We start from the raw sequence: 12,226 nt of genomic DNA, 5'->3' as shown, positions 1-12,226 counted from the left end.
AAACTCTCATTCTAAGCAAATTAGGTACTTATGGTTTGGAGGGTGGTGGGTATGTGCCACATAAAAATTTCAGTTTCCTCTTGATTCTGAAATCACACAATAGTCCCAGTACAAAATTTCTTCAGATCCTTGTGTAAAGAAAAATCAGGATTCCATTCAGTCACTAAACCAGAACCACAAATGGATAATGCTGACTATACTTTGCCTTCCAACTGTTTTGCTGGGAGTTTGCAAGGAACTCTCCCCCAATAGAAACCATTTACATGTAATAAATCAACTACAGAATACTGTAAATAAAAGGTTTGACCAATTCCATCAAAGAAGCTACAAAACGATGCTTACTCTCACTGTTTCAAATTTTTGCAACTCTGTGTAGTGTCTCACTTTTAAAGGAACATCTTTGATTCCAAAGGCAAATGGAGAAAATAAGATAAGCAAAGAAGTCTTTCTCTCCAACTTCTCAAAGGCTTATGACTTCATAAAAACAAGTGAATCTTTCAGCATTCCACAACAGATTTAAAGCATCAAATGCCTGTGAAACAGCAACGATGGTAAGCAAAGCAAACTAGTTTTTCAGTCTGTCAAAATTGAACCAAATTACCTTCCTCTTAGTACAGTAAGACATGCTGTACGTCATGGCAATGGAAGTGCTTTCTGTATTTAAAACAATATCTTATGGAAAAGCAATGCTGGAAAGCATTAGAAGTCCTCCAAATTCAACATTTCTTCTTGGATATAAAGCATGTATGGCATCAATTTTGAAACTAAGGAGATTAAGAATGCAGCTCATTGTAGACAAAATATGTTGCAAAATAGGGTTGGGAGGGGGTATGACAGTATGATTCATTGAAGACGCTTAAAAACAAGCTGCATATACTATATTTTTAACAAATATTAAAATCCTGATGAAATCAGGAATTGGCTTAGATTGCCAAATCTATCCGCTCGGATATTGGGCATTTTCAAGCAAGCCATTGCAAACTTGACGTTTAGTTGGATGCCTGACTTTATTTTAGTTTTGTGAAACTGCATTAAATGGGGAAATTCTAGTACAAGTGGCAGAACCTGTGGTGAGTTGTCATGGCCCAGGTAAAGCCATGAAGTTCAAAAGATGCTCTTGAATATAGTAAACTTGAAGACCTCCAACTAAAAAAAAACCGTTGTACTACTCTAGTCCTCAAAATAAATTTGCCGTTCAACTTATGGATTTAACATGGCAGTGCATCATTGGAAAGGAATGAGAATCCATAAGCCATGCAACCTATCACTAAGCCATTCCAAGCCAGTGAACCTTCCACCACTTAAAGAGAAGTAGTAGAACTTGAAACACATTAATCTGCAAACCCAAGCTTGTGACTTTTCTGGGATTGGGGCAGTTATAGGTTGGGTAACCACTTTTAAATCCATTCTAGCTCTGTCATATCTGTTTTAATTGTTGCAGGTTGATTACCTTCAGAAGGCATGGTCTGAAGTACAATTCTGAAGTACAGTACAAGTCTGCATTGATAAGTGACAGCAGCTGTAACAGTATGAAAGGTAAATTATAGCATTGTAACTTTACAGAAACTTTTTTTCTCCCATGCTCAAACTCATGTCACTTTTATTTTTTGGACAAACTATGCCTGTTTTATGCTTGAAAGTAAAACTTCTAGGATGTTTGAACAGAATGTTTTAGTTAACAGGTTGGGATGTGGCAAGGATGGGGGGGAGGGACTTACACAGGGCCTCTGTATATGCATTTGGTCTATATGAGAGGCACCAGTTCAGCTAAGAATTCAGTAGAGTAGTTAAACTAGTGTATTCTGCTGTATGGATGATTATTTTGGTATAGTTTAAATTTACTCCTGATCTAACTAATGTAAGCCAAAATAAGCTTGTTTTAATAGAAAATGTCCATGCTGCTTTTTGGAGTTTAGCTTAATCTTTAACCCGTGCCTGTTTTTTCATGGAGGTTAGACCCAAAATCATGTGACTGAACTTAGAAATTAATATCTAAAGATCTTTTGATTGAGTTTGCTTTTCCTGAGGTTCTCAGACTAAGCTGTGAAACTACTAACAATTGAAGCAAAATAATTCACATTCTGTGAGTAATTTGCTTAGTTTAGCCTAACAAAGCCTGCCTCTTTCATGTCAGTGGACATTCCCCTTAATCAGGGGCCCAGCAGGCACAGGAGCAGTTGTTTCTAGTTTGCTGGGACAACTGTGTGAGAATGAAAGGCTCACTGAAACAAATACTTCTCCAAAAAGGCGTGAAAACCGATGAATTATTCCTTTAACACAACTTTACTGAAGTGTCTCCAACCAAACAGTTGCAGTAGCAAAGATGTGAGAGAACTTTGCGTGAACTTTCAAAGCCAAAGTGGGATAACATAATACTAAATGAAGAAAACATGGGACATTCCCACTTAAAAGAAACTACATGCAAAATCTATACTCTAAAAAATAATTTGCAACCGGCTTCTTGTTTACGTGCTCAAATGCGGCTTTAAACAAACAAAAAAAAATCTCTATGAACAATGAGACTGGAAAAGTAAAATTAGCAGGATCGTCATGTCTATTTGCCATTAGGATCAGTGTTAACATCTCTAAACCCCCACTAAGTGGAGCTGGGATGATGGTTAAGGCCCAACTGGGAGACCTGATTTTATTACTAGTTTGGTTGCAGGTGATCTTTGTGACATTGTTGAAACCACTTAATCTCTGTCTTCGTTTCCTTCCCTATAAAAGTTACTAATCTCGCAGTGGTAAGTGGCTAAGATGTTATCAAGTGCTCTGAAATTCTCATGGAAGGTACAATATACAACTAACTTTAGCGAAGTCCAGGGCTCAAAAAAATCTTGCCAGTGGCAAACAGGAAAACTTAAATTTCTAGTCTTCACGGCAGTTAATACAACCATCCATAGTAAATCAGTGTACGTTTGCAGAATCTGGAAAAGTACTCAAATATCGCTCTGCTTTGCGGTGCATCAGCAGCGTGAGACTGACATTTAAGTATGTTTCTCTAATGCTGATTCAAAACCTTATGGGCAAACAAACTGTTAAAGAGCTTCAATTTAGGAATACTTATAAGCATCAGCAATGATAGATATTGATCATTCCCTATAAATTATACATCCCCCTCAAACTTACGTCGTCGTCTTAAGCCAATGACAGCTTTTCTTGCTGTTTCCTCTTTCCCACTTGCATAAGTGAGGGGACTGGTCGGTTGAAGAAATGGTAAGCTTATTCCTTCAAGGGGCTAGGGAAGGTGAAGCTTAATTTACAAAAAGTCAGAGTCTGATCATAACAGAAATCCCCCCCAATCAAGAGCAAAAATCCAAGTAAGTGGTGCAGCTTTGAACTGCTTGTCTGTCAGGGTTTTGCCAAGGTATCTTGGTGGTGGAGCCCACTCTTACTCATTTTTCATATAATCATTTGATTTAATAGATGTAATTGTTTAGATGTATTGCAAGAATTGTCATGCCATGGTAAAGTTCAGTTACTGCAGTGAGCAATTCTACTCTTCCTCTTGGCAAATGAACAAGCTCCTAATGTTTTGGAAGAACTTAGCGGTTGCTTAAGTCCATTAATATCTTGTCTTGTGTGTGTAACATTTTGTGTGTATTGGGTCAGTTGTAATTCAAAAGATGTTACATGTAAGTGTTGTACCAGGCCTCCTGCAACCTGCTGTAGGTTTAATATGCACAATTTACACTCGTACACTTCATTTTCCTAACACTTTCTTCCAAAATCGGTGGCTGTGCTGATAGAGAACGAGTGCAAGGGGCACTAATGCAACAAGTCATTTGTGTCTGCTTGAAACAGCTTTCTTACAGTATCTTGATGGTCCAGTTGATATAGTTCATCAACTTATAGCCTCAGAACACACTGGTGTTCTTAGTAACTGTCCCAGAATGTTGCAGGGAGCCAGGCTCACTTGCTGACTCTAAATGCAGAGCATTTCATGTGGGGGTGGAAGCCGGAGATGAACATGTAGCTGTAATGTTTTTGTGACCAGTTAAATCACCAGTTCAACTGGATTTGAACTTTTTCTTAGATGGTGTTAGTTAATTCAGTAGGTCATCGCAACATTTTCACATTTCTGGGAGAACTAGTGCAAGAGCAGTGCATGTCTTGCAACCTAGTGGCTTTTGCCATCACATCTAATGTGAAAGGGATGCTGAAGAGCATTCACACTGAAGTCTAGCCCAGACCTAAATGTGTTAATTCAGTTGTCACCTAGGCAGAAGAAGCTAAATTATCTTACTGTTTTACAATACACAATGTACTAACACATTTGCTTTTTTCAGCTTGCAGAGTGACTGGAAGAAAGCGATGGAACAATGGATGCGTATTGAGAAACATAAGGATGACTAGTGCAACTTACACAAACTTTTACCATCCCTAAAAGTGGTCTTGGCCAGCATTCAGTGCAGATGTTAATGTTAGCTGTGGTGAAGAATAAGGTGTTAATTACCATTTTAGAGCTATTCTTGTTGGAGCATTATTGCATGAAAGATTACTAAATGGTAACATCTATGGGGAGGTGTCTCCTTTATAGAAGAAAAGCGTGAACTAAGTGGCTATTGTCTGACTTCCATAACTATCCACCTCTAAGAAGTAAAACTTGTGCTTGTGTTAATGCTGCAGCAGAACAAACATTCCTGTGCTACTGTTAGTGAACGATTTGCAGAAACTGTCCCTCTAGGCTGAACATAGAATGACAAGTCACTTATGCCAAAGCAACTACCTGCTTTAACCCACTCACAGTAAGGGGGCAGGAGGGTTTCACTTGCAAACAAAAAAACATTTTCATGTTTTAAGGTATTCTGCATAGGCAGCTTAATTTTCCAACCTTTAGATCTTTTTGGGGGAGTAGGAAAGGGAGAGTGCCATGCAGTATGAAAGCATAGTCTGATCTGTGAGTTATGGTGGCAGTTCTGGAGGGAGCTGTGTCCACAGCTTAACAGAACTGCATTTGTCCTCTCTAGTGAATTTTTTTTGGAAATTGCAAGGGAACAGAAATAGATTTTCCCTTTTGGGTCAGAAAAGTAATTAATTAACCTAAAATGAGGTGTAGGGATGTTCAAGTCCATCCTTGGGATCACTGGTACCCTCTTACTAGCTAGCATCTTTCATAAATAATTATTTCCTGATGTGATCCTTCTAAGATAAAATTAGTTTGTATACAATCTTGTCTTCCCTTAAATACATCTCTAGATTGTCTGTACTGCATTTATGCTCTTTATGTACTATGCATGTTGCTTTTTTGGCCAATGTATGGTAAAAGTGAAATCTAGACTTTAAGCGTCAGTAATTCTATATGCAATACCTTACCTTTCTCATTGGAGAAAATGCGTATTCATAGATTATAAGCTTTAAATTGACTGAACGCGTGATAGATGCAAACTGGTGTTAAGTGAAGCAACTCAGCTTCAATTTACAAATATAGTCATTGAGAACATTTGCGCCTATCCATGACCTAGCTGTCCAGACAAAGCATTGCTTGAAATTAAGATACTAACATTCAGTCTGCAAAGTACTACACTCATTTTGAGCTCAAAACTGCATTTTTAACTACATCCTACAGAAAAGCTATAGGTTACTCATAACAATGGGGCCAGGGGGCTAACTCTAAAACTGGTCACTGGCAGGATTGCTTAAGCAAAATTCCCACCTAGTGTTTATCCTGTACCTATAAACTCCATGTACATTCCCTGGTGCACACTAGGCTGTGGCATGAAATTGATTTTAATATCAAAGAAAGTGGCCTTAGCTTGAGTCTACACAATTTCTAGTAAGAGTGCAGCTGCAGAATTTTAGGTCCGACTCAACATGCTGTATTAGGGTTATAGACCTTTAAATTGATGTGTAAATTAAAGGTGTACAATTCCTTTAATATTGAATAAAGTCCAGTTTTTGCTTGGAATGATGCTGATCTCTTACGGGAAGCGACTACAGTTAAATAAATACAATGAACCTTTGTACCATATACATTACTAGTAACTTTTCTAAATTCTGTTGCTAGTCTTGGCATTTCACAATTGTTAAACAAGTTTGGAGTTAACTCTTGAAATGCCTGTTTTAGAACATTCCATAACTACCTTCCAATTAATACCTCAGGTTAGTTCTATACCTGCCTCTTCTGACCGTGCTTGCTCATGTCCATTCCATTGCCAGAGATTTTTTTCCCTCAGTGGTATCTGTAGGGCCACAGCTCTAGCACCCTCAGCAGTGGCACACATACGCACTGGTATAAGGGGAACTGCTGGCCAGAGCCATCCCTAGGGTAGAGCAAATTGGGGCAACTGCCCTGGCTTCTATGCTGTGGGGGGGCCCCACGCCAGACCCCTGGGTGGCAGGCTGCAGCTGCCTGCCTCCCGGCTCGGAGCAAAAACCAGGCAGAAGTTGGGCAGCTGCAACCAGGGTCCCAGCTTCCTGCTGGGGGTGGCCAGAGGGGCCCACACCCCCCTTGGGATGGCCTTGCTGCTGGCCTTAAAAGTGTGGAAATTGGGAAACGGTCTTAATACACGTAGCTGAACTTTACCCATCTCAGTTCACCTTGTCATCTGACCTCCAAAGTCAGCCCAATGGATTCCTGTTTATATTCAGTAGCTGTACTTTCAGTATACAGGGTTCTGCTAAAGAATCTGTATCATGAGTTTAAGGAGAGCAGGTTTGTAAAGCTTTGCCTTAGTCTCTCAGGCTGTCTTTCTGTATAATGAAAGAAAAAGTATCACTTTTTGTCCTCTTCATGGGTTATCTTTAAAACTGCTTATAAACATTCAGTCTGGGGTTTGGGTTTTTTTAATTAAAACAAATCAAAACAAAATACAGTTGCATGCAAATAAGCAGTCTCTGCTTCATGGTGGTTATTTAGGCAATCCTGGTAATTGTGGATGCAAATTGGGTATTAAACTCTTGGGGTCCACAAAGAAACCTATGGCATTGCCCTGCCTCTCCCTCTAGAAAAAAAATGTATTTAAGGTATATATTTTAAATGTCTAGATGCCTGGGGATATACTACCTTTCCTCAAATGTTAAATCTAGTTTGGGAATATTAACTTTGGAGAAACAGAAGGTATGTTTCCCTTTGTCTTAAATGTGTTGTCAAACTGAAATCTTTCCTAGGCATTGACAGATTATCTAAACCATGGCAGGTGTTACTTTCATTGAAGAATGATGCCTTGGTAGACAAGGAGATATTACCAGGTTACTTAAACTCCAAATATAGATAAGTCTTGGGAGGAAGAAAAGATGTCTTCTCAATACCAAAGATGAAAAATTGATGCAAATAATTTTGTACTGTTTCAAATCTAGATGTTAGTTGTCCATGAGACTTACACAATCCTGAGTTTTATATTTTGTGTTAAAGGCCTTGCAATAGGTGTTTATAAGGTAATAGCCATGTGATTAAAGTTTACTATGTTTTTGCAGTTCAGCCGTGAGCTTGTTCATCTGCTCCATGACTGCTGCTACTGCATCTGCTTTTAATATACCAAACCTCCAAACTGCCATCTTTTTAAAAGCAATAGCCCAAGCTTGTTTCCATCTATCCCTTCCTCCACCAGTCTTAGACCATTATTAGAATTAAAATATATTTTTATGTGCCTTACTGCTGTGTTGTCTTATGGTTTGCTAGCTAACTAGGGCTATTCACTAGTAACTAAATTCAAGCCATTTTAAAAATAGCCCACAGGGGGAGTCATAGACTGTTAATGTCAGACTCCTAGCTGGTTTGCCTTTTTAAAATTGTCTAGCTGTAAGTGCTGGAAAAATTAACCGTGAAAAAGTGACCTACTTGTAAACTGTTGCATTGATGCCTGCTATAACCTGCAGGCAGCTTGAAACAGCTGAGAGCTGTGACCTGCTCAAGTCCATGTCAGTGTGAATTCCAACCTCTTGATTATAAAAATCAATGCATATTCATTGCTCATCTCTTTAGGAAAAACATAAATGTGCTAATCCCAAACTGCCACACCTTTTAGGTGTCAAAAGCCTCCATGTCTGGCAAACTGTCACAACTGAAGGTTCTTCTGATGTCTTTGGTCAGGTCTACACTATAGACCTATATCCATATAACTATGTTTAGTTATACTGACCTAACCCCTTGTGGACCCAGCACTATGGGTGGGAGAGCTCCCCTTGATTTAGCTACCATCTTCTGATGTGGATTACATATGCCAACTGTCTAAGGTCCTGTTGAAAGTCTGAGGGTTAATGGGGTAGATTGGTATTGTGGGCAATTTTTCATAAGCAACCAAATACGAAGAACTGCGTTTAGATAACCAATTTTTGTTCCAAAACCAAAATGGAGTTGGACTCAGGAAAGTGGTGTGCCTTTAACTTGAAAACCAGTAAGCTGTGCAGGAATACAAGCCAAAATTTTCAGAAGTGACTTGATCACAGCATGACCAATTTGAAACACCTAAGGTGGCCTTGATTTGTAGAAGTGCTGAGGAGCCAGCTCCTGAAAGTTACGCCTCATTCTTATTTTGGGCATCCAAAAACGGTAATCACCTTTGAAAATCTGGGCTGCTGCCTACTGGTTCTGGGGCTGTTGTCATCAAAAGAGCTTTGAAAAATAAAATCACAACAGGAGATGGAATAACATTTAGAACTGACAAGACTGTAACAGGCACTAGAATGGGGTTTTATTCCAGCAGATCAGACTTGAAAAGATGGGGAGTCTAATCTCCCAATGAGTTTCCAGTGTATGGTGGAAATGTGTAGCAACTGAAATATCTGTCCACTCTCATATTATGAAAATGTCTACAGGGAATGTGGGAACCTGGCCACTTGGGTACCCGGAAGAGTGCGTTTTGAATGTTCAACAGCCAGTGATGATTACTGGGCTTTGCTGTTTTGCTTCGGTTAGTCAATGTTGTCATAGTGTAACAGAAATCCAAGTTGCAGCAGAGGTGATGTCTGCCACAAGGTTCTATTCTACCCTTGCTACTAGGAGAGGCTGCTGGTGGCTGGTTTCCTATCCTCTTCTAGATATGAGTGGTTCACTTCTGTCCATGCAGACCCTTCCCCATGGCAAAAAGAGCACTCCTTGTCAGATTTCTGGCTTCCTGTGCAGAATCTGGCGTCCAGTCAGCCCCATCCTCTCCAATTTAAGATTTCAGTAAAGTATTCATTTTATCCCTTCCCTCACAGAGGTGCTCAGCCCAATCAGATGTGGAAGTGTTGCAACTTCTTTCCCAATGGATAGCAAGAAGCAAAGAGAGGCTTTCATAGCCACCTTTCCCTCAACTGCTGCACAGCCCTGGTGGTGCCAGCCTCAGTCCCCTGCTGAAGGTGTGATCAGTCGTGCACAGTTCTGCCTGCCATTGTGAGAGATGAACCTTTTTTCCACTAGAGAGTGGTGCTATCTAGTTTTGGACAGTACCCAAGTAACGTAGGGAAAAAATGACAAGGAAGGGGAAGAGCAAAAGTCCAATAGTAGAGCTCTTAGTGCTACTGGATTTTCCAGTAAATGATCCACCCTTAGCTCTTTATGCCATCATTTCAGAGCCAGTGTGGATCCACTTAACTGTTAGTGTTCCCGTCTCATAATGCACCCCCCACATCGTCCGAGCCAAACCCGAAAGGAGGTGCAAGGTCCACATGTAAAAATGATCATGCAGTTGTGTACCTGCAATTGCTTGGGTAACTGCATGCACATTGCATGTGGACCTTAGTGGTTCTAATAAGGTCACACTTTCCCTGAAAATGGTACCTGTAGCAGTAGGTCTCAAATTGCCGATTAGGGTAATTAAAACTTTTCAAATAGAGTTACTCCTGCTGCGTGTTTCTCCCCAGTTGAGCTGTGAAGTTAATGTTTTGAAGGAGGTAGCTACAAGTATCCAGATGACCCTTTGTAACCCTGAGTAAGACCTATCATGATTTGTCTTTAAACCAGATTCCCTCTGCCATTGGGAAGCATGAGTTTGTTACTCGCTAGGGTGTAGTTTCTGGCTCTTCTGGTGCAAGCTATCAAGAGAACAGAAGAAAGGACAGCTGCTGTTTTAAATTACTTCAATGCCTTTAATAATGGGCTTTCTTTTGTCCCAGATCTATGTCTCATGTGTTCTTTATACATGCTGCAGCCAGATTTTTTTTTTAACTTTCCAAAGGAGTAATTCCTATATCTGTGTGTTAGTATAGTATGTCCGAAGTAGAACCTGTTGAAAAATTTTTAAACTTTTGTTTCCAGTGGAAAATGTGCTTTCTTCTATGTTGTTTTATGAAACTTTTCATGTTCTTATCAATATTTTTTAATTAAAAATGTTCATTTACAATTTTTCTGTACTTGAAATAAGAGCTTCTCAATAGTGATATTTTAACAAAGTGTTTGTGTGGGGGAAGAAATCTCACCATGTAGCTAAACTACCTGAAAGCTCACTTTAAAAATATTTCAGATTTTGAAAATGGAAATGTTCAATGTGTTCTATAAACACTTTATGTATGATTTGTAAAAACTTTCACACAAAAAATGATATAAAATTAATTCAAAATGTGTTCATGATTTTTTTAAATTAAATTTTCAAATTCTTAACTGTTGACTGCAGTCCTGATTCTGCACACACTTGCAAACATATGCATAACCGTACTCACCATGTATTGCTATTAACTTCAGTGGGACCATGCACATGGGTAATTACAATGCTTAGGATCTTGCCGGATTGCTCCCCTATATTAGGATAAAGTACTCAGATAAGATACCGATGGGCATGGTATAAATATCTAAACAGAGAGAGAATATCCATTTTTATTTACAAGCAACAGTTCAACACAAAATGTCTACTTACTTTCACCGTATTTAAGCACACTAATAAAGGACCTGAAACCATTTATACAGCCAGAAACTTATTTCTTCATTTAGAATGAGCTTAGCTTCTGGTTTTTAAAACTCCCAAGTTCAGTGGGTTTCAATGCAGAATTAAAAGTTATTTCAAACTTTAGCTCTGCAATCTCTAGAAGAGGCAGGAAGATGCAATCACGGATGTGGGTTAGAGCTAGTAGCTGCACAAAGCTTCTGCAGTGAAGGCAGAACTCTTAACGATGAATCCAGAGGAGCGAATCGTGACATGGCTTATTTCATTAGGAGTTTTAAATTCCCCCAAAAAGATGATATGTGATCCAGAGCAGTTCCTGAAAACGTCTCTGAAAGATGGGGTAGTACTTTGCAAATTGATTAATCGGCTTCTTCCGGGATATGTGGAAAAGGTAACTTCTTAAGTGTATTTTGGTAGTCACTATGGCAGGAGCATCTTGCCACACTGTGCTGCGTATCTCTCATACTCTGAGAAACCAGAGCATGATATTTTACCAGCAGGCACTGTTTCTAATGGCGGGGGAAGAAAGGAAAGAAATGCCATCTGTGTTTCAGAAAGACTCTAGTATTTTGTCTTGTGTCAAAGATACTGTATTGCTAGCTGGATCTAAGTAAAATATAAATTTGGCTTGTAGCTTTTAAAAATTTTATAATCTCTTAGAGAAACTTTTTCAGCAACAAGAAACAAAAAAAATGTGTGTTGCTTACATTTACAATTGGCATTGGCTGAATTATACATGCATGGCATAAGTCCTGGCATAACTTTTATGAACGCTGTTGTATTTAAAGTAGAAATATTTACTCAATTAGAGATCAAATCTCTTATGTTTTTAGATAATGTATCTATGACTTGTAAATATAATTCTTGAATTTTAAAGACAGTCCCATAAAGGAAAATACTAATATTTTGTTAATTAAGAAATAAGATAGAGAAGGTACTCAAATAGCAATAAATGTACCTTTTGTCAGTGCCAGTTTGTATTTGGTCTGGCCAATACCTTTGTAATGTCTTGAAGCTGCTAAACGAAATCAGTACATCGTGTTACAGTTTTACTGGGTATGTAGGCAGTCAGTTCAAATCAGCAGTAAATAACTGCAAACAAAAAAGCGGAAGGAGCCTGATGAGAGATAGGAAATGGCAACACAGAGAACAGGCAGTTAGTAAAATGATGGAAAAAACAGGTTCCTCCCATCCTTCAGAACAGGAACCTTTTAAAAAAAATAATTTGAGCTAGTTGCATATAGCTCTCCATTTATGTATGTGGTGGTGGTGGTTTGGGGCAGCGTGCTGATAAAAGTCAAGCTTCTCACTATCACTTATGGCAGTGTCATATGCTGACATTCAAAACAATATGCCGACCATTTAGATTTATGCATCACTTCCTCCAGTGGCTCTTCCTGGTTTGACAGCTTGCCTGCCACCCC

General features: G+C 39.0%; 1 protein-coding gene across 2 annotated transcripts in view; it reads left to right on the top strand.

The window, feature by feature from the left end:
• The first annotated feature begins 1,546 nt into the window (after positions 1-1,546).
• ARHGEF6 (Rac/Cdc42 guanine nucleotide exchange factor 6) overlaps positions 1,547-12,226 on the top strand; it is a 73,488-nt gene continuing 62,808 nt past the window's right edge. For both annotated transcript variants that reach the window (XM_067548069.1, XM_067548068.1), the window contains exon 1: positions 1,547-11,193. In XM_067548069.1, coding sequence (XP_067404170.1) covers positions 11,029-11,193 — 165 coding nt within the window. In that variant the 5' untranslated portion in view covers positions 1,547-11,028. The remainder of the gene's footprint in view (positions 11,194-12,226) is intronic.

Source organism: Emydura macquarii, unplaced genomic scaffold, assembly GCF_026122565.2.
Source record: "Emydura macquarii macquarii isolate MOO-44397 ecotype Brisbane River unplaced genomic scaffold, CSIRO-AGI_Emac_v2 contig_1253, whole genome shotgun sequence".
Taxonomy (NCBI): Eukaryota; Metazoa; Chordata; order Testudines; family Chelidae; genus Emydura; species Emydura macquarii.
The sequence above is the reverse complement of the archived record's forward strand: the minus strand, read 5'-3'. Positions and strand labels throughout refer to the sequence as shown.